Source organism: Cygnus olor, chromosome 19 (genome assembly GCF_009769625.2).
Source record: "Cygnus olor isolate bCygOlo1 chromosome 19, bCygOlo1.pri.v2, whole genome shotgun sequence".
Taxonomy (NCBI): Eukaryota; Metazoa; Chordata; class Aves; order Anseriformes; family Anatidae; genus Cygnus; species Cygnus olor.
Window position 1 is genome coordinate 490,577 of NC_049187.1, and position 24,796 is coordinate 515,372.

Here is a 24,796-nt window from a genome sequence, read left to right on the forward strand (position 1 = left end):
GAATTAAATAGTACCTCTTTGCTTTTCTTTTTCTTCTTCTTTTTCTCCTTAGAAGCATGTTTATCTGTTCAAATAAACAAACAAAAAAACCAATATTGTTTTAAATCATCGCAAACCACAAGCCATGTGATTCTGCCCTGACCCTATTTCTCAGAACAAAATGCTGTCCTGAAGCCACATGCAAAGGCAATCCTTATTTCTCAGGACAAACTGTGACCCCTTAGAAACTAACACAGGTTCCAGCACCAGGTCCTAATTTGACTAGATGTAGCTAGCTTAATTATGAGCATTATACTGTCTATTTTATTTTGTGTTATGAACACCTGGGTCTTGACTGTATCACAGCCACCGAAGAAACAAATACAGAGACCAGACCTGCAAACTGGTCTAAAGGCCAAACTGGGCACCACACTATTAATTCCCGAACTGAAGAAGAGCTACGGGGAACAATTTGCCTCTGGCCACTTAATACTTGAAGGCATATGGAAATCCCATTGGAGCAGACTAGCAGGCTAGTACTCGTTGTTCAAGCTGCGTATGGAAATTATGTCACCCTGAGGCCAAAGTGCCACTGTTGCAGTTCTGCTCTACAGCAGTGGCTATTTTCACTGTATCAAATGAGCCCCAGAGCCCATCACTGTCAAAACGTTTGTCCCAGCTTATCGTGGCTGATAGCTCAGCCACTGATTTGACTGCTGAACTTCCACTGACTTTGCACAGACTCCTTGAACAGGAGAGTATTTACCTGGCTTTACACAGGAGGCTTTGTAGCTGCACCACTTTTCGCAAGGTGGTATTTGATACCTATGCAGTCTTCCCCTCAGTTGATACGTAAATGCAAGTCAGCCATGGAGAACTCTAATTGCTGGTCAAGCTCCAACTGACTGGGTTACCAAGGTATGTTTTTATACTTATCCCAGACAGAGGAGATAGGAGGAACCCACACTGGATTATTAAAAGTGCTAAACGGAAGTTTAATTATTGACCTGGGCCTCTGCAGATACACTTCTACCTATTCCAAGTTGTGCTGCTCAGCAACAAAAAATCACAAGCCAATGAAACCATCACTGCCTGTAATACCTTACTTACACTTCTGTAATAGCTTTTCAATGATAAACCTCACTTAGGTTGCTGCTGTCTCCCCTTAAGTTTTTAACTTTTCATCTTTCTGGGTGGCATCAAGGACAGACGCTTTGCAGCAATGCCAAGAGAGCAGAAATCATTTGCACAACTAAAATTTGTTCCCTCGGGGGATTGGGGGAAAATAAAAAGCCCGAGGAGTGCTTAGGTTATAACCAGAAACTCACCCCAACTTTCCCCGAAGTAGAAGAGGAAACCGGCAGGGTATGTCAGAACATTTTGCTCACATTGATCCAAATTCTTGAGGAGGTGGACACTGCAATGCTGAGCATCAGTTCCCAGGCATGCAAAGTTAAACAGGAAGCCTTACAGAAGCAGCTCATGAAAGATGTGCTCCTGCTTCCAGCTGGGACAGAAATAATACATGGCTTATGCCATGGATGAGCCAAGTTCTCCCAACCCCCATGGGGAAAAACATAAAGTTATTTATGTTGTGTTAAACCACATTAAAGACTCACACAGGGCACTGCATGAAGTTGCATGGTACTTTATTTAGTGCAAATTGGTTTGCTTACACCCTGGAACCACTTTGGGAAAAACAGACACCTGAAAAACAAAATCAGCAAGAGTGGAAATGTGGTGTGGCTGTTACCTTCTTCACTGCTCTCCTTGGGACCAGTTTCTTCCAAACCCAAACCAAAGAGATCTGAGTCATTTTTCAGTTTAAAGGAGTGGACTGTTGATTTCACAGGCTGGGGTGGCTTTGCCAACGAGGCATCATCATCAGATATTTCAGAGAGATCTTCCCGGACAGGGAATTCATCCTAGAGACAAGAACAGACTGACAATGCAGACAGGTCTTTCAAACAAAAATCTCTAAATATTTTGTATACAGAGATGTCAGCATGTGCGGAGGAGGGAAGGAAATGGTAGCTGAACTGAGCTGTTATTGCCTGAAAATCAATGACTATGATGCTGTAAGCTCTATCTATTTCTTGCTACGGTAAAATGGCTAGGTAGCATTGATCCTGGAAAGCACACTCTGATAACTTATCATTCATGACACCAAAATCAAATTCCTGACATAAAAGGATTAAATGAGACTTTCAACTGTGTTAGCTCAACAGCACCAGCCTCCACTTGCCCTGGTGAAGCACCTCTGTTTTGGGGAAAATCAAATCTAAATAGCTGAAAACAACTCCAGATTTGATAGACAAAACCTTTCCTGTGTAGCTCTGGGGGGTCTAGCACACCAGAGGCAACATGCAGCAGGGCCAACAAAGCAGTCTGTGTCTGCAGAATAAATCCGTTCATCAAGTCAAAAGGGAATGTGCTCCCAGTGCAAATTTTCATCTTCAGTGTGGGCAGAAACAGAATGCTGCAGAGACTGGATATCACCCCCCAAATCCTCTGCCTCTCTGCACAATGGGAATGGAAATGAAGTTCAGTATTCTTCTGTACGTGCAACTAATCCTCTTCAGAATTTGTTAACCTTTTTCTTTATATCCTCCAAACTGACCATAAACACCTCACTCTGCTGATGATTTAGGCAACGTTCCCCTCCACCTTGCTTAATGGCGGTGTTTTTACTGCTTCCCCTTACCCGTACACCTTGTACTTGAAAAGCGTTCATAAGTTGTGGGGCATCTCCCTGAGACTGCTGCAACAGCAAGTTCTCTCACAAATCCCATTTCTCATCATTATTTGTTACATGTACCATCACAGTTACAAAAAGTAAACTTACTCCAAATAGTTTTGCTTTTATATTAAGATGCCAGGAAAAGCAGGTACTGAAACGCTAAGTGAATGGAAAATTACTTCATAAAAAACAACATGACCCATAGCCACAGTGAAAGAAACTGGAACAGCTGTCTTTACTACAGGTTTCTGGAACGATGCAAACATATAAAACACTCCCAAAAAAAAGCTGGCCTAGACACTTAGGATACCTCAGAACAGCAACTGTCCATCCCAAATCATGATTTTCAGTTCCTACAGAGATTGCTCTGCTGGCTGTGAGTGCAGATCACTGAAATCAGGAGTACCTAGAGTCACAGCAGCAAATTCTTATGAGCACAGAGAAGATGCTTGCATTATCTCCGTCTTTAACACACGACAGGCTAGGGACAGGAGCTGAAGGGACTCCTTAGCTCACATACATTACCGACATTTTACAGCTAACCTGGCTGTAATGGAAAGATTGCCCCTCTTCTTGGGTAGATTTTCCTACTTCCGTAAGGAGCTTTGCCAAGCAAATTTGGTATGGCCTTTTGATTGCTGCATTGACTCTAAGGAGCTCACTTGTCCTCTCTCTCTAGCATGCACACGCTTCTACACATTAAACTTCAGGTGAAAATCCACCAGCTTAGTATTTCATACCTTCCACACTACTTGACTGACCACACTCTGGATTTACTGAGAATAAACAGCACATTAAAATCTGTGAGCACAAACCTTGCTGCTGCATGGCTTCACCAATCACAGCGTTAGTGGGTTTGTGCTTAAATCAATTTCTTCAGGTTGCTTAGCACCTGACTTGCTGTGACTGCTGCTGAGAGACTGGCAGAGCAGATGAAAGCTCTGCCCAGTGAGATGCCTCAACACTTCAAGCTCAGCTCTGCAGCAGTGCACAGTGACTCTTGCATGTTATTTACCATTTTCTTCCTCTGGCTGTCAGATTCCTCACTTTCAAAGTCTGGGTCATCCATAACGAATGAGAGCATTTGAGTAGCTATTGGTCCCTCTTGATCACTGTCAGACTCCTCAGGCTTTTCCTCTTTGACCACTTTCAGTTTGAGAGCATGTCCTTTGCTTTGGGAAGTGGTCTTTGGGGCCTGAACTGCTGCTGGGGTGGTGGCAGCAGCTGGCAGACTAGCGTTGAGCTTGCTGCTGCTGTTTCTTTCAGACACAGAATGTGGAGGTAAACTGTCAGGAGGCTTCGGGTCAGTTGCTTTGGTCAGTACTGCTTCACTCTGTGGTTTCACAGAATTTCTGGAAGACCTGAGAAGAAAAAAACAAGTTGACAGAGCCTGTCCACACCACCCTTCTGTGATTCTGTGAAGCAAAGCACGATGACCAATAAATAGCTGAACATGCCTCAAGGGCTTCAATGTGCATCTCAACAGGAGATGTAAGAGATGTAGCTCATCCTATGTGTGTGTGTATGTGCGTTTGAACACACAGCACCCAGATGGCGAAAGTATTTCTGGCAGTAAGTCAAATGCTGAATGTTCTCATGTCTCTGAGGATGCTGACATACAGGTGCCTGCATTGATGGGCCAAATCCAATCATACTACCCACAGCGTATGGTATGTGGAGAATATGATTCAGTTCATCGTTCTCCAGCACAGGATGTGGTGAATGACTTCCACTCCCACTGCAAGACTTGATACCTCTGTCCTCACACTGCTATTAACTTTCAGGAGCTCAGTTACAGTCTCTTGTTCAAACTTGAAAAAAAGGCTGGGCCATTCCCAAACAGAAATGTACCAGCGACCAAAGAAACACAGTGCTCAAAAGCACACTACTTAGGTGTGATGAAGCTGTACCATAAGGACAGCTGCTAGTACCACAACCCCCCTCAGAAGGTGCTGCATAAAGCAGTTCCAGCTCAAGTAAATCCAGATTCAACTTAAAGATGAAGGAACAGGCTCCAGAGATACCATGATTCCACAGAGCTGCACAGAAGTCAATGGCAGGACTGAGAAGAAGCCCAAGTTTGCCAGCACAATCCCACACTTCGAGATGTGCTTCGTACCTTTTTTTTCCATGTTCTGTGTCAATGCTTTCATCAGGTATGAGTATGACATTAGAGTCCTTAACTTCTTCCTCCTCCTCACTGGACAGGGTGATGTTCTCGCTGGGCACTCGCTCTGTTGCCAGCACGGGTCTGCTGGGGATTTTGTCATCCAGGTCTAGGTCGTCCTGGAAACCCGCCACCATAGGGTTCCCCCCAGGTGCCTCTCCATCACTGCAAAGTAGACGATGATTAAACACAGCACCCTGAAGACATGGTAGGACAGACATGCCTCCCCTTGAAAGCACAGTGCCACTTGCCATGCTTTTAGAGACAATTTCAGGCCTACCCTTCCCCTGTCCAGGGCAGCTCCGCTGCTGTCTTCCTGCTGCATGCCCCCAGCCCACTGCCCCATTCACGCTGGACCTGCTCCCTGTGGGCTACAAGGGTGACACAAGCCCAGTACCAAAACACATCACAGAAGGATGTGTCACACAGTGGCTTTTACCACTCAAGGCTAAGATGAGTAAGCTTCAGCGCTGTAGAGCAGCCTGTTTCTTCAGCAGGGCCTCTATCAGAACATCCCTGGTCCCACATACAAGGATCAGCCAATTGAAGAGTGGGAACCGCCTGCCTCGATCCCCACATCCTGTAATTAAGCCTGATCATACTGCCACTACCGTGGAAATTCACTTGCAGCTATTAGCTTCTTGGAATGATTTCCGTTTCTCTGGTGCTCCCTGAAGCAGGCAGCCATTCGGACACCATAACCATGCTTTGACATTTCCCAAAATAAATTAACCTAAGGACACGCTTTTAGAGCTAAGCATCTGCCAGGCTCCATGAATGCAATACAGTTATGTATTCAGAGTCATCCTGATAGAGCTTCACAGCTGAAATTACCAGCTGAAGGGTTCTTGTCTGGATTTCCCCAGGACTCAACAATTTTGATACTTTCTGATGGATTTACTCAGGTCAGGAATACAGATATTTTTCAGTCTCAGCTGATGAACCTTTGCGTTACCTTCCCCCATGCTATTTGCTTTATCTGCAACAGATACTCAGTTCCTTCCTGACAATCTACTGTATATGATACCCACTCCACCGTCCTTTTGACTCGATATGGACTGTACAAACACAGCATTCATTTTTACGCAGAGGCAAAAAAAAAAACGAAAAAAAGGTTATGGCTTGAAACAGATTAGATTTTAGAATCACGAAAGGAACCACCAAAAACTACAATCCTTAATCTGGCAGATGGTGCCAGAAGCCAGCCAGCACAGAAAGACAGTGGAGGATGCTGTGCTGATGGGATAAGAAATGCCAAGGCACTAACACAGTCCACCTGACTGTACTACTCACTTGGGCTCTTCTTATGGCCAGTTACTTTTTACATGTCAGTTTTAAAGAATACCGTAGCATTTGTGACACAGATAGTGTAGCATTTGTGACATAAGGGGCACTAGGCTTATCACAACGAGCACAGTACTTTAAGAGTGACTACAACTACTGCTTGTCTGGGTAACAGCATTAAGATCAGGACTAACATCCGTTCCCTCCTGCTTTCCATGTTGAGTCCTGAAATGCACCTCTGCCTTCAGGACTCAGAGCTCAGCTCCCAGCTAAGCAGAGGCAGGCTGCTCGAGAACCCCTTCATCATTAACACTGCTGCTCTCATGCTGAGCCAGAAAGGAGGGACACAGCCTGTCCCACACAAAGGAGAAGAAAAGTGCTGTTCAAAGCAGCCTCCAAGTACCACACTGGCTGGAGGAATTACAAGTGAGAGATTTCTGAGGTACGTGAAACACTGGCAGTGTTTTCTCTAGAAATGTGCTGAAAAGAAAATGGAATCACACCCTAAAAAATGGCAGCATATTATCTTGAACAAGTGACACTGTATTTCTGTAACATGTCACCACTCTACTAAGCATAAGAAATGTAAGACTGTTGCTATTGCCACTGTCCTTCCACTGCACACCATACGCGACTTGCAGCCTCTAAAGGATTCCCAGTTTGAAGAGAACATCTACGTGTGTACGCACACATGCAAAGTGGGTCATCTCCCTTTGCAGTGAATATGCTGCCTCCATGTATAACTTCCACACAAATCGTTAAGCGGCAGCTTAAGAGCAAAGCAAAGAAGTGAATATATGTCAGGAAAATCACTGCTGCAGTATAAACAAGGCCTGACAATGCAAAATTAGTACCAGCTTGTAGTCCTGAGATTCCAGCTGGAAGGAAGTCAGAGCATGCAAAAACAAGCACATTGCACCACTCTTGCCAACACTTGACACACTGCCAAGCCTGCGTTAGTGTTGAGCCAACATGTTTGCAGGCACAGGTACCCACCAAAAATGACTATGCTCGCGGAGGTCTGTATGAGTTACTGACCAAAGAGCGCACCAGGGTTTCCTCAGAGCAAGCCCTCCATCATGTGCATGGAACAGCCTCTGGTGGTGAAACAAATCCTGCTGCAGTCTGAGCGTATGCTCTCAAACCTCGCTGGACAAGTATCCCACCAGCCCTGCTGTACAGCTAGTGGATCCAGCGCCACCAGGAGCCATCAGAATCTTTTTGCCACATCAGTTTTTGTGGCTACAGATAGAGGAAAAACCCAAACTCTAATAAAGCAGATAAGCTGAGGGAATCACATGCCACATGGTGAGTCTGCAATGCTACATTCCAGGAGATGGGGGTCTTCTAGTGTGCACCACAGTGCCCTCAGGTCTCCTTGCTTTGTCTAGCACAACTGGATACCACTATGTATAAAACAGAGGCGATAAAAGCAAAGAACCAATTAGAAGTCCTTCAGATACAAGACATCTAATCAATGCTTATGATAAATGTCTAGTGAAAACTCAAGGAAACTCAACAGGAATCCTGTTAGCATCAGCACAAACTCACTTTCAAATAGACACCTGCAGCTTATCCACAGACCCAGGACAGCCTGAGCCAGCAGGAGGGAGGAGGGCAGTCTGGAGTCAGACTAGCTCCTCTGATGCAGTCACATACACACCGGCTCTGAGTATCAAGCTAAAGAGCAGCAAAGTAAGTTCTGAAGCAGCAAACTGGAATAATTGAACTGCCTTCCTAATCAACTGCTAAGGAAACTGATTTAGTGAGTTCTCTTTACTGCAGGCTGGAGAACCATAAAATGCCATTAAACAAAGCGCAGGACTCCATTAATCTCTGCAGATCTGCACTGGGATTTAGCTATAAGAACACCAAGAGACATCAGTACATGTTGAAAGTCTGAGCAGCTGTCTGATCGTCGGGCAAGAAGTTCTTTGCTTCAGAGGCACGAGCTCTTTCCTCACTGCTAGCATGCTTCAGAAAAAAACATTTTTTCTAACATCACTGCTCTGCGTCAACTCTTGCTCCATTGATTAGAGAGCTGTTATGGAATACCGAATGGGAGAAGTTCACATAACATCACTGAAAACAATAACCCTGAATTCCCGATGTAACTAAAATGCATGAGAAATATCAAAATTTACAGCCTCTTTTTGAAGCTTAGAAAGGAAAAGCAAGCAAGTTCTTATACATGGAAGCAAGCGCAACACTGAGTTCAGGACACGGTTCAGTTACACACCACCCTGCTTCTAATGACAAGAAGAAGTAACTACCTCTGCTTCATGTACGAAATGCACTGTGCGCTAAGGGCTTCTCCTATGAGCTAACTGCGAGACTCCTGCTTACAGCCAATAAGGAAATACATCTTATTCAGGTAAGAGAAGTAAGTCTAGGAATATTTAACACAAAGCTCATTTTCCTGCTCTGTCTTGCACGGTTCTTCAGGTTAGGAGATTACACTTGGTCCTAACACACCCAGAGGAAATGCTGGCAAGCTGTGTAGGCTTAACGCTCAGATCTCTGCTTTAAAACGTTCAGGAAACATGAATGCATCTCTCTAGAACGTTCTTAGGCTTTGTTCCTCACTCAGATTCAAGGGGGATGCAACTTCTAGTATGTCTGTTTTTTAAAATCAATGACATCTCTATTAGGTTTCAGCGGTTTCACAGAACTGTTGTGTTCTTTAGGTCCAAGATAAATATCTGCAGCAGCAAATTTTGTTGCAACTACAATAATCTACTTATTGCAGTAGAGGCTAATTATTAGAGACGGTGCTTACAGAACTCTTATGCTGCTCCTGGGCACCATGGGGTTGTAACTGGGATCCTCACTCAAATCTGTTATTGCAGGTGATAGACAGAATCACATAGCACAGCTCTGAATTTCAGCGTGCCTGGTTTATTGTGGTAGGCCCTTTTTGGCAAGAAACAGAACGTAACATCGCCAGACAACCAAGAAAACTGTGCAAACTACATAAGAAATCAGAGCAAGACATGGATGCCATGCTCTAGAGAAGTATCAAGCACCTGAATTCTCAGGGATGCACTGCAAGGTCTTCTCCCAGATAAACAGAGCTATTCTAACAGTAGATGATTACCACTGTTCACCAAAAGATGAAGCTGTGACTGAGTGTCCTCTCTGTGCCCAGTGGAGGCCCAAAGGTATCTCTCGTTTTGCCCCAACCAGCTTGTATGCCTGGAAGGCTACCAAGACTGGGGACAGAACACAGAAGGGCTTCATAACAGATGAGAATGTGACAACTCTACAGGCAAGGAGCAGAGTTCATTACACAACTGCTTGACACGTTTGGATTTTATACACCTATTTGCTTCCAATAACTGATGCTTATTAGAAGAGAAGCCTGTGCTAAAGATCCAGCATCCTTCCCACAGCAAGAACTGTGGCTAAAAAGCCCTAAGGGCACTCCAGGACCCAGTCCTTCAGCAAACCCCAGGAAGGTCAGGCTTGGCTCTCCTGACATCTCTGTTAAACACAAAAATAATCCAGCTTGGCCACAGCTGCAAGCAAGATACTTTGTAGGCCAGCACGTTTCTAGCAACTACTGTTTTTTTCTTATTTTCTTTTTTTTTTTTAATTTTAAATAAAAAACATCTGTGTGTTCTACTGTCATAAGGGATGGTGATTCAGGCTGACCTGCATTAGGCAGGCACTGAGCTTCACACACAGCACTGATTTCAAGTTGTTGTGGTTGAACCAAAGAACACTGAATCATAACAAAGATGTCATAAGATGCAGAATCCACATTCACATACAAGCTGTGGAAGTGTTTAATTACTCTCCTAGTTAATCCAGTGGTGATGACAAGAGGCAGCAGGCATAAACTGTTCTAAGCAGATGGATACAGAGCCTGAGAGTACTCTTGGGTCACCTCTCAAATGACAGCCTGCTTTCAGACAGCCTTGCTGAACATCCTCTTGTCAGAGCAGCTTGGTATATCACAATCCCTTTCCTAGATAAAAAAAATGAAATCCAGGAGAAAAAATAACAATAAAAAATAATAATAAAAAAAAGAAAATCCAGCCTCCATAAGTTCAGCTCTCTCCCATCTGAAGGATACTGGGAAGGGACATTAGAAATGGACAGAGGAACAAGAAGACCTTCCCTAAGACTTTTCTGCAATCTGCAGGCAAGCATGCAGAGACATGAGCAAAAGAGCACAACCATTTCCATCCTTCCTTCCAGAATCCCACTGAGCCATGGAGTGCCCCCAAGGGTCCTCCAAAAACCACAGTCCTCCTCATAATGCCTCCAAAATGGCAGTATCAGGCCATGAAGGAACCTGTCCATTCTTCGGGCCTCTGCAGCGGCAAGTTATTCAATAGGCAAAACAGAAGAATCCTGCAAAGTGCGTCAAGTTCCATAAGGAAAATACCTCAAACGTTTCCTCACATTGGTTAGAAGGGAAAACCCTTCCTGATACAAAGCAACCCATTGGTTTATCACTGGTCATGAAAGGCAGACAGCAAAACCAGGAAGGTGATAACTAGCTTTTACTGCTGTTTTTCCTGCTTCCCAGGAAGTAGTGTGTATCATTAAAAGGGAGACAGTAACAGACAGAAAGGAATAGGGGCAGCTAATTGCTAATTGCTCTGCAGTCCCTTTCTGAACAGCTGTAATGGGTTAGCTAGGCCTGAGCAATTATTCAGATTGCACTTCCTGGTACATCCCTGTCTTGCTCTTGCTCCACCCTCTTTCCCTTACCTTTCACTATCGATACGGTGTTTAGTCTGTAGTTTCCCTTTGTCCTTCTGTGGAACTGAGTCTTCTAGAAAGCTGTGATCCAGGCTGTCATCAGGAACAAAGTCCTCCACACTCTGTACTTTTGTAGGGGCTTCAGGACGGGGAGGAGGAGTAGCAGCAGCATCTGTATTAGCAACAGTAGTTGTAAAACACTGAGTTCACCACAAGCAAGACAGAAATTTGATTTTTACACACCTATCCTGTCCAGGGCCCCTTTAGCACACAGATAACAGCCACAAAGCACGACCTCAGCTATGCAGCAAGGGAAGAGGAAAGCTATGAACAGGATACAGAAACCAGACCAGAATCTCACATGAAGTCATTCACAGACCTCGTGCAGCCACTGTGATTTACAAAGCACAAGGTTGATCCAGCCTCCTAGATGAGTCTGAAAATCTCTTTAGAATGGTAGCTGATTCTGCTGTACAGTGAATACCACAACTGACTATACCACAACCACATTTTTGTACTTAAACTGTATGCATCACTCCTGTGTTATGTCCCTTCATTATTCTTACACCTTTTCCAGACTGTTCAGTTCACTCATTCACTTCCTCTTGCTTTTTAAACTCTATCTGTCAAAGGCAGGATTGTTCATACTGTGCTTTTAAATGCCCTACGTTACCAAAAGCTCAAGAGCTACTGCAAATAAAGATTTGCTTTAACACAAATGATGTGTAGAGACACCTTTACCTATTGTCAAGGTATCAGGATGAAAGACACTTGAAGTCTAGAGAGATTAATATTTTCAGATTTGCAGTATTAAACCTTTTTCTTCTGCTTGGACTGCATTTCACACCTAGACTCTTTTGGGTGAGCAAGCTTTCTATATGAATATAGATTTTGCCCTAATAGCACAGCTTTCAGTTTACTTCTGCATACGAACAGCAGTGTTACTAATGTCACTGAGTGTCTTTGGTGTAAGAAAAAACATGGCCAAAAGAATTACTGCTGCAAGACTTCAATGGAAAGGTTAAATAACAGCTCCCACAGAAAACACCAAGTATTACTTTCTGATAGTGATTTTCAACTGCTTTCCAATTAGCTAGTCCCTAGGCAGGTTCCAGTAGAGGTGCAGACCCTTGGCACACTACATAAATATAACAACAGATCAGTTTTTCCTTGCTGCCTTTTGCAACCCTCCTAAAAAGCATTCCAGAGATCCCAGGACTGCAGGCCACAAGCCTAAAGAGGTCTTGAGCTAGATTTGGTAGTAGACCACTAGTCTTTTTTATACATATCAATATGACCAATTTTTTTTGCCAACGAGGCATTTCTAACATTTTCTCCTCTTTTATTGTTTGTTTGTTTGTGGATAGGAGGAGTCATAAACAAACTGGAATGGGTGTACTGTGTCATACCTGGTAACAGATTCAGGATGCAGAACATTGTGTACAAATCTAAAACTGAAAGATTTCAACATCTGAAACTGCAAACCATGTTCCCAGCACCTCCTCCTTTCTTTCTGTGGGTGTCTTGAGAGCACTGTGAGCTCTAGGGATTGACAGTTTGAGAGGGAAGGTATTTCCAACGGGTGATTCAAACCATGTCACGCTAATAATTTTTAGGCAGTGCCAGCTCCGCAACTCCAGTCAGTTTCACAAACAAAGCAAATGTGACAGGCAAATTAAGGTCCAGATCAGTAAAAATGAATGCAGCAAACCTCTCAATGCTTCTGCCCTGCAACTTCATCTAGCCAGGGTTTGGACCGAATGCTGTGCCACTCTGCTCCATTGTTTACTACTGCTAAGGAAGAAATCAAGGCGGGCTGCTCTCCTCCTCAGAGCATCTTCAAAGGAGCTTATTTCCCTGGAGGGGAATCCATTGCAGAGCCTGGACTTACGTGATCATTTCTGGCTAAATAACCTTTAAAACCAGCACTCTGCTGCTTTCTGTTAAGACACAGGAGCCCCTTTGAGCTGCCAGACTTTTGTGAAGACAGTGCTTCAAATAGCTTCTCTAATGATTTTTCTTGCTATTCAAGAGGCGTGTGCGCTCCTGCTAAGAAGCTGACAGTTATTTTATTAGTGTCCCCTGGGTGCTTAGTACCTTCCTCGTGAAGCACACTACAGCCCCTGTCCAGCTGGCTGGACAGTCCCTGTCCAAGTCCAACACAGAGACAAACAAAACGCCAATCAGGAGAAAAGAAGCAAGTGACCATGTAGCTCTCCTTGGATGTGCTGCACACAAACAGGGCCTGGGTTTCTCAGACAACTGTCTGCTTGGCCTCTCACTGCGGAAAAGCAGAAAAGAAAACAGAGAAACACCCATGGGTGACACCCTGTCTAGACCTACCTGGCTGGGGAGGAGAGGGGTCTGGCGCAGGAGATGTCCCAAACAGACGTGAAATGATGCTGCGCTTCGGAGGCGGGGCTGCAGCTGGAGGTGCTGGGGAGGTGGTAGCTGGCAGAGGTGTATGCGGCTGCTGAGCCTCAGGTGCAGGCACTGGTGAAAAAGATGAGGGGGGTTCAGGAGAGATGGCAGAGCTTGTGGAAAGCGGCTGTGGTGGCTGTGGGGTGCCAGGGCTGGAACTGCCTGTCGATGTGGAACTTGGAGGTACTATGGGTGACTGGGAACCAGAGGAAGGGCTTTGCCCATTAGTTGTCGGTGGTGACGTGTGTCCTCGACTTCGGGCTTCCATCATTTCAAGGAAGCTGCAGATAAATTACAAAGATAAATTACAAATATAAGTAATGGAGAAAATATGCTCAACAGAGTACAATGCTGTGCTGCTTTGGCTACACGCTGAGCTGGGAGGGTACAGGCCTGCTTTCAGAGCTGCCACAACTCCCTGGGTCATGATAAATCTGGTTCACCCAGGTGTGCTAAAGTCACACGATCTGCATGATGGTGTGGAGAATCCCAATCTGTTTTGCACTGCAGGATGAAACCTACATTTGTAATGCTGCTGGGAACTCCCTGGATAGATAGACTATAACAACGTGCCAGGGCTTGAAACTCAACCTTAAGTCAGTACTTGGACATATGTCTCTAAGGGAGTAAGTGCTACAGGAATGGCACATTTCTGTATTCTGCAGAAGAGATCAAAGTGTTCAGGAAATCTTAAATACTATGAAAACCTCTTCTTTCAGCCAAGAATGGATTTGTGAGGAGAATCCTTGAATTAAAAAAAAAAAAAACAACAACAAAAAAACAAGAGCTATCCAGAGGCTCAGAGGACTGACTGCAATAATTCTCACAACATGCAGATATATGTGCGGTCTCTCCCCTTGTACACACACACCATGTGTTGGAGCCATTTGAACCAAGCAGCAGACGCTCTGAAGCAAACTGCGGTCCTGGCTGGATTCCTGACTCAAAGAGCATTAAAGCCTGTACCGTCAGAAAGGGTGAAACGCTCCATGCTTTTGAAAAAATGAAACCAAGTCTGATCCTGCTGCAGCCTCCTTCTGCAGCCCATTTGGTTAACAGTCTTTTCACAAGCTTGATGAAATAAAAAGGCTTTTTCTACAGAATGGTCTCAAAGTAAGATCTGTTACATGTAGCACGTCAAAGATGCACAGATAGGATACCTGAAGTGTATCATGTATAAAATCTAGCAAATGTCATGGTCTTGCTTCCTTTCATTAAGCCTAATAAACTCATGTGCACAGAGGCTCTAGGTCCAACTGCTTCTGCAAGACAGATTTGGTTGTGCTCCAGGCAATGAATACGTTGAAATGGAGACTGCTGTCCAATACAGAGCACGACCTTGTCCTGCAGGGAGTTCAGACAGACAGACACCTTCACTAGAATGATTTCTAAGCAGAAGCAAACATCGTGGGCTAAAAGATTCTACAACTTCCTTGAGATATCATTTTCTATTTTAAGGAACAACCCAATACATGTTTATGAAACAAATTAATATACTTTGTGACCACAGGATGTTCGGAGCCCTGGTGAAAAACCCCAGGAAGCTGCTAGTTAAAACAGAAAAACTAGCTAAAGAGAGGATAAAGGGCAGCACTAAGAAGTGGTATTTGATAGGAAAGAAATCCTTGGTAGAGTTCCTCAAGAGTTAGCCTTGAGACGTATTTAGTATTTCAGTAAGTGGTACAAGGACCACAGATATGTTCACGAAGTTGCAAGTAGGAGTTCATCAACACAGAAGACAGGGACAAGATACAGAAAGAACTGGATGACTGTGCAACGCAGAAATGTGAAGGAATTCAACAATGCAAAGGAACTAGTCATCTGCTCAAAGGCTAGGGAACAGGTCTTCTTGCTCCAAGTTCACCACGTCTGCATGGCTAGGAAAGACTTGCCTTGCTCGTTCCAGAAGACCAGGCCAGAAGACTACAAATGCGGTGCTGCCTGTGAGGAGCAGGAAAGTAGCCAGGCTGTCACGTGGCCCGTCCTCTGCCTCTCCCCTGAGACTGCTGTCAAGGCAGCTAAATTAGTGCTGTGCTAACCTATCTGATGCTTCCACCAGGATCTTGAGCAACGCTTACATGTTTATTCTACCTACGCTGAGTGCAACAAAACAAGCTCCCATCAGAACTGCGATCAGAGCATGCGACAAAGCATCCATTCCAGCATCCTCCCTCCCAAGGGACTCGCAGCTGGGGTGAGCTGTGCAACAACACATCCCGCAGAAAATGATGCATGGATTTGTCACATGACAAACAGAAAACACAAAGGATTTTAACTCTTGCACATACAAGTACAGATGTCTCTGTGGAGACAGTATCAGGTTTGTTTGGAAGGTGCGCAATGCATCATGCACAGACTGCAAGACTCTAACAGGGTATTTTCAACGCATGCCTTTCACTGTGCTGTGGGACCGAGGAATTACACATCACTCCTTTCTTGACAAGGTAGGTGGTCACAATACACACAGTTCAGCATCCCCCACAGCAGACTATGCGCTGCATTTGTGGTGAAGGAAAGATAAACCAAGGAAGGGTACCTGTAATTCAGCCCTTATCCAAGTAAGCGAATGCTCTGAACCCACAAAATTGCTGCGATGTGAAAAACTATCCAAGATGCTTGCCTGCACAGGATGTGCAGCTCTGCAAATCTACACCAGAAGCATTAAGTGATAAATTCCATCAGCTCGCCCCTCCAAGCTTGGATTCAGGGCTTCTGGTGAGCTGAAGGCAGGATGGCTGAATAGTTCTGCTTCATGGTACTGATTCCTTCTCCCAAGTCCTGCTCAGGGTTAAAGACATACCTCCCAACTGTGGAGAGAAATGAATGCCAACTGATCTACATGCACCTCTATTCCTGTTTATAGCAACAGTGCTCCCGGCTGGAAGGCCTGCAAGCTTGGTCGCTGCTACAGCCAGCATCCGAGGTCCTGGTGCCAGTTCTGCTTGCTCTCTTGGCTGAGCTGAGCTTTCTGGCTATGAGCAGCTCCGCCAGTCTGTGTGAGCACCTAACTCACCAAGGCTACATGCAAACAGAACTGAACAACTACTGCATTATTGATCACGACACTGTCCCACAATCGAGGCAGCTGGGTGCCTCAGGTAGGATAAGACTATTGTGTACTGAAGGCTACGGAACAGGATCCTGTATGAAGCACATACAAAGAGCATATGTAGTCATTTGGGGATAAAGAATATTGAGCTTGAAGAGTATTTAAAGCTGGTCCCAATGAAGTGCAGGACACTCCTTACAATATCAGGCTATTGAAGATTTACTGTACTTTGTTCCATCAAAGCTACCCAGTTTGGAAACAACCTGCTTTGTTCTGGGCAAGTGGCCATCTCCAGAGGGAGGGAGGGCTGTGAATACCACCTGTTTCTCCTACAGAAACACACGCATTTTAAGAGCTGGAGGGAAAAAATGCTACACGATTGAAGTGCAAAGACTGTCATTCTTCCCTCCAGCTCAGCTAGTCTGGGGAGTAGCACACATGCAGGCTCCCTTCTGCACCTGCTCCTATGCCTTGCTCATCTGAAGGGCATGAGAACAAGACACAGCAAGTTATTTTTAGTAGAAAGGTACAACTGGTTATTTGGGGACAGCATGACACAGGCTCTTACTCCATCCAGCACAGCACCAAGGACAGTTCTGGCACGTGCTCTTCACGCGACCTTCCTCATCCTAAACTAGACACATGGGCCAAACTCTCATGTGCCATGACAACAGAGAAATAAGCATGGTCTGATACCAGTTTTACATGTGCTGCATAATGCAGCTATGCTGAGCTTTCATATTCATATCTTCTTCTGTGGAAGAGGTGGGTGGAAAAACAGCATACGTGAAAATGCTGCCAGCAAGCTCTCAGTAATTTCCAGGGTGGAGGTGTCTAAGCATCCTCCACACTTCAAAAATACTACATAATGCATGAATGCTTTCTCTGACTTTACACACACTCTTCAGAGGCACGACCAAGGCTGTTTTAGGAACGCACCAGGCCAAACTTGCCACATGTCTCCACACGTCTGTTTCTTCTCATATTCTATACAATCTGGCTATTGTATTCCTTGTTGTATCCTTTTTGGCAGTCCTTTGTAAATGGCCTCACTCAAAATCTTACTGCTAAACAAGCAGTTTCATATTCACACGATTTTGTAGACAATTGATGCACAATTGATACACTCATGCTGTGACCTGCGTACACTTGTTCTCATTTTAGAGATAGCAAATGTGCCATGTAAGTTCAGATGGGTTATCTGTCCACACCCGTGTGGGCTCCTTGTTTGCATTTCAATCCTTCCATTTCAGGCTGAATAATAAGTCCATATCCTCGAAATCCCTGAATAATTCACTTGGTGTTGGGCCTGTTCACAAGAGGGGACTTCTATGCAGTTTTAAAGATGAACATGCTCTGCAGGAACAGAAACTCATCACGGCCTGAGGTTACTGTTGCTCTGTGCACAGAACAAACAAAAAAAAAAGCACAAAAGGACTCAGTCCTAAAATTGTCAGTGTTTGCATTCATTTACTATTGAACACAGGAGCAGCCTGAAGCTTTTTGGCTCTTTGTTCTGTTTTGTGATCAACATTTCAAATGGATTTCATATGGCAAGAAACGCTGTAGGTTATTTTATTAATTGTGAAAATGAAGATTAATAAGCCCTGTGACATCAATTTCATTGGCTTTATTGCATGGAGGGTTAGATTTCCACTTGTTTGTTTTGGGCTACTAAAAGGTACTGAACCTGATTCCCCCTTGAGCTCAGGTTCCTGAACGTGAAATTAGTTGTCAGCAGAAGCTGGGCTGAAGCTGGCTGCCTAGGCCTGATGTTCCATCCCTCCCCTGATGTTCCTCAGGTCTTCCATTTGACACAAAACTGATGGAACAGGACAATGTCCCTCTACAACATTCTGGATACACTCCACGTTCTCCAGTTCTCTAGCAAGATCCATGATGATAGGACCAGGTGCGATTCATTCTTAATGCAGTCACACAAAAAAAGTGACCTGGAGTCCCATTTAGTACACACTGGCTCCTGATCTGATGGGAACGGTGACTTACAGCAAGCTTAGATGATAAAGGTAGGGGAAGGAGAAAAGAAAACAAAAGGGGGTTTACTTTCCTAACTGGTACCGTGCACTTCAGCCTTTGGCCAGTGAGACACCAGACCTGTATTTCGATATAGCTGAAGATGCTGGAGAGCAGCTGTAGCAGCAACTTCTCCTGTCAGACATTTGGCACTACTCTGTACCATGGTCTTTGCAAACTTAAGAACTGTGCTCAATGCATGAAAAACAAACCAGCAAACAAAACCCAAAATCCCAACAAATGACTTTGTCGTGAATAAAGCTGTCAAATACAGGAAGCGTGTTCCCCAAAATAAGAGTCCTCATTAGGGGAGAGCAAATGCCTTTCTACAGTCACTGTTTCATCTTCCCCGCCAGGACAGTAGCACCTGGCTCTCCAGGATTACCCGACAGTGCAGATGCCAGCTGCATGGCAGCACTGAGAAAGCATCCAGAAGGAGTTTCATCACGTGGCATGCCTGGAACGGACTCTACCACTGCTAAAGTTGTACCTCAGATCATACAGTATCTCAAATAATCTGCAGTTCAGTCTCTTTGAATATATTTTTGCAAAGCCTGACTAACAGTTTGCTTGAGAGCTCTTAAACACCAGCAGTAAAGCGATCTGACAATTTGTTTCCTTTTCACCTGAATTGTTCATAAATTGGATTTCAGATGCTTATAAATCAAACAATCACACAGTGGTTTATAGATACAATTTCCTGAAGTTTCTCAAAACTGACTGTGAGAGAAGATGGGACTTCTCACAAAGAAAAATTTTAGTATCCCTGTTAAATAATTTATATTAATCTCCAGGGAAAAAAAAAAAGGTAATTCAAAGATAATTGAATCCTTAACCCTTGAAATTAAATTGTCTTTTAATATTAAAAAGAAAATATTAGAAAAAATTCCAGCAAAACATAAAAGTTCATCAAAACCACAGATTAGATTTGCTTCTTCTTAATTTTTGCAAGCATTTCAACTAGTTCCTAAAAAAAAAAAAAAAAATATGCAGGAAGAGCTTCCATAATTTCCTAAAAATACTTCTCCATGTGCATCTCCATTCAGTGAGGGAACAGACATGCTATAACTGAACAAACACAATGTATAAAATGTTTCCTTTGTGAGAGGAGATAAGATGGACACAACATGGAAAAACTGAGCATATTACAAATTCAGACATCAGAGAAGTGATTGCTGTTTGTTTAGTAAGAATTCAGAAACTGAAAAAGGGCTGAAATGTATTTTTAGCTGTATTGAGAATGTAAATTTTGAGACACCACAGGGAAAGTACCAGAGCAAAAGGTGTGGCAGGCAGAGACTAAGCAGAGGGAAAGAGCTGGAAGCCTCTAAACATGCATTACACAGGCAAAGCTTGGCCAGCAGCTGCCAAGGGACGGCTTACATAAGCTGGATGAGGCAGTGTTGTGTGCCACCTCGTGTTCTCTTTGGGATGCACATTTTAGAGCAATGACGTTTTGTCCTCAGGTACCCAGACACAGCAGGATGAAGAGTTGTTGTGCTCCTTCTGTTCTCGCTGATCCAAATTTAGCATCAGTCATTGTGACAGAGCAGCTACCAGACATGCACAGGGGTGAATGAAATAACTGAGACGAGCACTGCCACCTTGTAGGCTCCACTGCCTGATTTTATGTCAGCACAAGTTGGCGAACGTAAGGAGAGCAGGAACTACCTCAGAGGAGGTGGTGCAGCAGCCCCACTGCACCCAAGGCCTGCAGCCCCCAGTGCTTGTGGACACCTTCCCCTTGCTAAGCAACTTGTGGTGACTGACAGCAGCACTCCAAGTACCATCTAAATCCAAGTAGCCAACACAAGGGTGTCACATCTGCTAACAGTCAACAAGTTAAACTGCATGAATACACGTGCTGTAACAAGAGGGTGTCAAAGTAAAACACATCAGGTGCTCATTTTGACAACAACCACAGTAGCATGATAAACATAGTAATCTCAAAACCAGAAGATGGGCATCTGTCAAGCAGGGATGCAAGACCTTCCCAAGCCCTATTCAAGAGTACTGAAGACCTGCCTCAACAGCAAACCCTACCTCCCACTAGCTACCGCTGATGTGCCTACAGATAGTCCACTCACCAGCCTAAGCAGCTTACCAGGAATCAGACCTTTACCCAAATCTGTGTTCCTTTCCATATGAGTGTGCTTATTTCTTTAAATCAGGACCTGGGCTGAAGGACTCAAGGTCAGGAACTGAAGAGCTCCTGCAGGGATATAAAATATATATTTGTAGGGAGAGTATCCTTTCAACTGTGTGATAGAAGTAACCCCTTGCAGCTCATCTGCTCCAGAGGTGCCTCTGAAACTGACCTTTCATATCTAGTTGAGGTGCATAGAAAAACCTCAAAAATCTTCTAATAGCACTCTATTTTAGTCACTCTGGTCAAAGTAGATGGGCATGACACGGCCTTGTGCTTTTTTGGGGGGAGAATCAGTGGCTCAATCCAGAAAATATCCACAGATATTCTGAGGATCTTTCTGTAAAGAAGCATTACTTTCTGAAAGCAAAGAACATTTGTCTGAGTATGCAGACAAGCTTGCAGTAGCTGAAGTGAACTTGGTCAGCTGTATAAAAAATCAGCTTATTTGCTAAACCAGAATTCTAGGAAAAAGTCTTGCTTTTAATTTCTGAGCAACTCCTCTTCTCAAAGTTATCATGGCTAAGGTATTTCTTTCACCATGTTAAGCCAGTTATTCAACATAATAGTGCAATTAGTCGTTTGCAGTGCAAGCCCTCCCCAGCAGCTGAGCAGCAGTTCCTTGCTACAGCACTCTGTTCTGCAGCGCAGGAGAGGGGCAGCTACTCTGCCTGTCTGGGCTGTGGGCATCTTTGAAGTACTTCAGGTGCACATACCCCAACTCCTGTTCTTCCTGTGCTCACGAGCTGGTTTGGAAAAACAACAGCGAACTGACATATGGGCCAAATGGTTATCTGGCTTTGGATTATCTGCAGATGGCCCAAGAGCTTCTACAGAGATGAAACTTGCCACTACAGACTGCACTGAAAGCTCTTTTGAGGTTGTAAAAAGCAAGAACGTGCCTTTTGACTTGTTAGTGTGTACTGCCTGGATCAGTTAGGCCTTAGGATTCTAGATGCTGCCACATTGCAAATGATGCTCTTTAGTAATCACGGTGTATCTGCAGGAGTAGGTGCTACAGAATGGGTACTCTCTTGCAGTGGAAGCACCCCAATATTATAAAATGTTGTATGCTGGTGCGGTTACACTGGATAGGATGATCTAACGCAACATCTGTTGCTGGAACTAGAAGGTCCTGCCATCCCACATCTGCCAGACCCATCTCTTGTTGCTTCCATTAAGCTCTGGTGTTGAGCAGATGTTTCTCAGAGCAAGCCCTCATGCTCTGAGGGCTTTTACCACTCATGTGGCAAAAGCTAATCCAGAAGTGGGTAGTGGCAGATGTCAGTTTTCTGCTGCATTTGTGATCTGATTTGTGATTTGAATTGGTTCATGTGAGGGTCCAGCAAATACTAACACTGGTATAAGGGTGACAAGTGAATAGGTAGCAAGATCTTCTCATGTAAGCTTGGCACAGCTCTGCCAAGTCCTGATTCTTTTAAGTATTTTTCCATTACTGATGCAGTATAGAAGACACTGGAAAACAACCTGATGGAACAGCCCACACAGCCCAGTCCTTTGAGTAGGGATATCAAGAGAATTGCTGAAGGCATGAGGAAACTAGCCATTCCCTAAGGAAACAAATGAGGTGAATACTCTGGAAACAGTATCGCTTTGTGTGTATACGGGCTATTCCAATGCTCTCACAAAGGAAAACACACTGACCAAGGTTATGGAACTTGAAACTTGGTCTAAAAATGCTTGTCAAAATGGCTGTGCATGAATATTTCATAATCATTGATTCTAACTTACAGCTAAAGATGCCTGTAAAGAATCTTTTTCCAATTCATTCTGGGGTTGACTTGACTTGCATGTTACAGCAATGAAGACCTTGCAATAGGAATTCATGGAACACATTTTCCAGCAACATACAAATCTGAAGAGATTCCAGCTCACTGTGCTACAGATATACTGGCTTTGCAGGGCTAACTCTGGAAAATGCTCATTTCAAGCACCAAGAGAATAGATGAGGCAGTGAATAAACACAAGGAAGGAACTAGTCACTGTTTCAAACCAGAAATGTGCTGAGGAGACTAGAAGTATTTAAAGGGAACAAACAACAACAGTGTCGTAGCTACTAATTTCTGCCTATCCCAAGATACACAGTACTCAGGAATGCAATAGCCAGAAGAAAAGGAATCAACTTGTGTGCTGAGCATTAGAGAAGTGGAAAATATCCCCTTTCTGCACTAGAGGCTGCAACATATTTATCTATAATCTCTTTACCATGTGCTGCCTCCAGTCGTACCGCTCAACTCCACCTCCACTGCCCTCCCACAGGTCACGTGTTTGTAGGAACCAGACCCTTTGACGGGGATCCCAAAGCACATGCTTTATTTCAGGAGATGCCACTTAAAGTAACATTTTGCAAGATCCAAAGAAACCCCAAATGTCACTCACAACACTTCAGTCTGACCACATGCCATAGCTGGGGCTGTCCAACATTCGTATGATACCTGGACCGCAACAAAACAGTTAGAAAAGATGGCTCAATGACATACAGTTCGTAGTTCTGATCTTCTGTCTCTTGCTGCACTGACAGCTCCTCCAAAGTTGCATCAATATCCAGCTGATTCGTCTCCAGCTGCCGTAGCAATGTCTCCCGCTGAAGAAAGGAAAACAAGCTGGGTCTGAGCAGGAAGGGTCATTGTAACAGATCTCTGCGTGCTCACAGGGTGCAGTGAGATCTGGTGTCATCACTCTACCCACAGCAATGAATTAAACAGGAGCTTTGGACCATTTCATGGTGTTCAGTTTAAATACAGAAGCATAATGGGAAACAGAAGTGGTAGCAAAAGCATGTTAATCCAGAAAGTCTGACTGTAAGAAAGCAATCTGTTCAGAGAGCTAAACTGTATCAGACACAGGATCACTAGTTGCATTTGAAGAACAGTATCAAATTCTGTGGAAAACAGTTGTACTACCAGTTCATAAATAAGCCCTTCTGGGAGCAGGACTCGGTGCAAAACCTCACAATATTTATTTTTTTTTAGATGTTGGGGCAGATGAGCAACCACAGCCTGTCAGCTCAGTGGAATTTTAGAAATCATGGCCCCTCTGCCTTCAGTTGCTGTCCTGCAGATGGGGGACAAACACACCTCAGTCCATTTCAAACGTGAAATAAAGCACGTAGGCTTCGCTTACGTAAAACAGGTAAGTTTTTTTAACTCGGTCCTTCCCTTTCCACATTTCCAACAGATTTCAAGCAGAAACCTCAACTGAGGGGAAGTTACATCTTAAAAGACTCTAAATCAATTGCAAATGGCTTCAGCACACCCCTCTTGATAGTCCGGATGGCAATGGGAAGAGATCAATAACCACATGCATTATGCTGAGACCAAGCCAACGTTACCAGCTCAAGGGCTTGCCTGCAGTGGCAGCCCAAGGCGAGCTGCAGTGCTACCAGCACTCACTGCCGCACCGCCTGCCTGGCGGGGACCTGGCTCTCCTACAGCAGGAGCCATGAGGCCAAGGCAGAAACCCTTCCTGCAGAAACACGCTGGGGGATCCCCCGGCCAAAACCAGAGCCACCCGCTTCCAACACCCTGCTCCACGGCACAGCTCTGGCAGCAGAGCCCCTGCGGCCCTTCCCAGCGATGGCCGGGAGCCATGCTGCTCCACAGGGCAGCGGCCAGGCCTGACGGAGGCTGCGCAGGTGGAGTCCCTGCTATGGGCACGGAGGCACCGCCGGCCTCCTGGAAAGGCTCCGAGCAAGGGACACTGAGTCAGCTTACACACCACGCTCTGGAATCAAAAGCCACGGTGCTCGGGGCTTGCAAGCGTCAGCCCTCCCTCTCCACTGCCTGCATGCAGGCGGCATGGGGAGTGGCCACATCCTGTGCTGAGACGTGTCCGACTGCTCGTGGACCCGCAACAGTGCACGATTCAAACAAGGTCCCCCAGGACCACAGGCTGACTAGCTGCTCTGTACCCAGACAGACGAGGTAATGGCCCAGCAGGAGATGGAAGAGAAATCCCAGGTTTCATCCAAACTGTGAAGGCTCTTGCTTTTATAACTGCTTCATCCTCGACATGTATTTGTTCTCTGCTACGATGACTTTTTTTTTTTAGAGTTAGTAACCGTGGTTAATTTTTAGTCACATGTTTGAGAACACATATGCTCGCTGCACTAACTAATCCCAACAGGGTAAAAAGCACAAAAGGAAATCTAGTACATAATTTACAGTATAAAATCCCTACAGGAAAACAAACATTTCGATAAAGCAATGGCATTCAGTCTCTATGTGCACGTACTACTGACAA

General features: G+C 44.6%; 1 protein-coding gene across 1 annotated transcript in view; it reads right to left on the reverse strand.

The window, feature by feature from the left end:
- RABL6 (RAB, member RAS oncogene family like 6) overlaps positions 1 to 24,796 on the reverse strand; it is a 58,273-nt gene that overhangs the window by 2,704 nt on the left and 30,773 nt on the right. The window contains exons 8-14 of the mRNA XM_040531500.1: positions 23,035 to 23,138; positions 13,227 to 13,585; positions 10,893 to 11,055; positions 4,839 to 5,051; positions 3,735 to 4,080; positions 1,733 to 1,904; positions 15 to 64 (exon numbers count right to left, since the gene is read on the reverse strand). Of these exons, the coding sequence (XP_040387434.1) occupies positions 15 to 64; positions 1,733 to 1,904; positions 3,735 to 4,080; positions 4,839 to 5,051; positions 10,893 to 11,055; positions 13,227 to 13,585; positions 23,035 to 23,138 (1,407 nt within the window). The remainder of the gene's footprint in view (positions 1 to 14; positions 65 to 1,732; positions 1,905 to 3,734; positions 4,081 to 4,838; positions 5,052 to 10,892; positions 11,056 to 13,226; positions 13,586 to 23,034; positions 23,139 to 24,796) is intronic.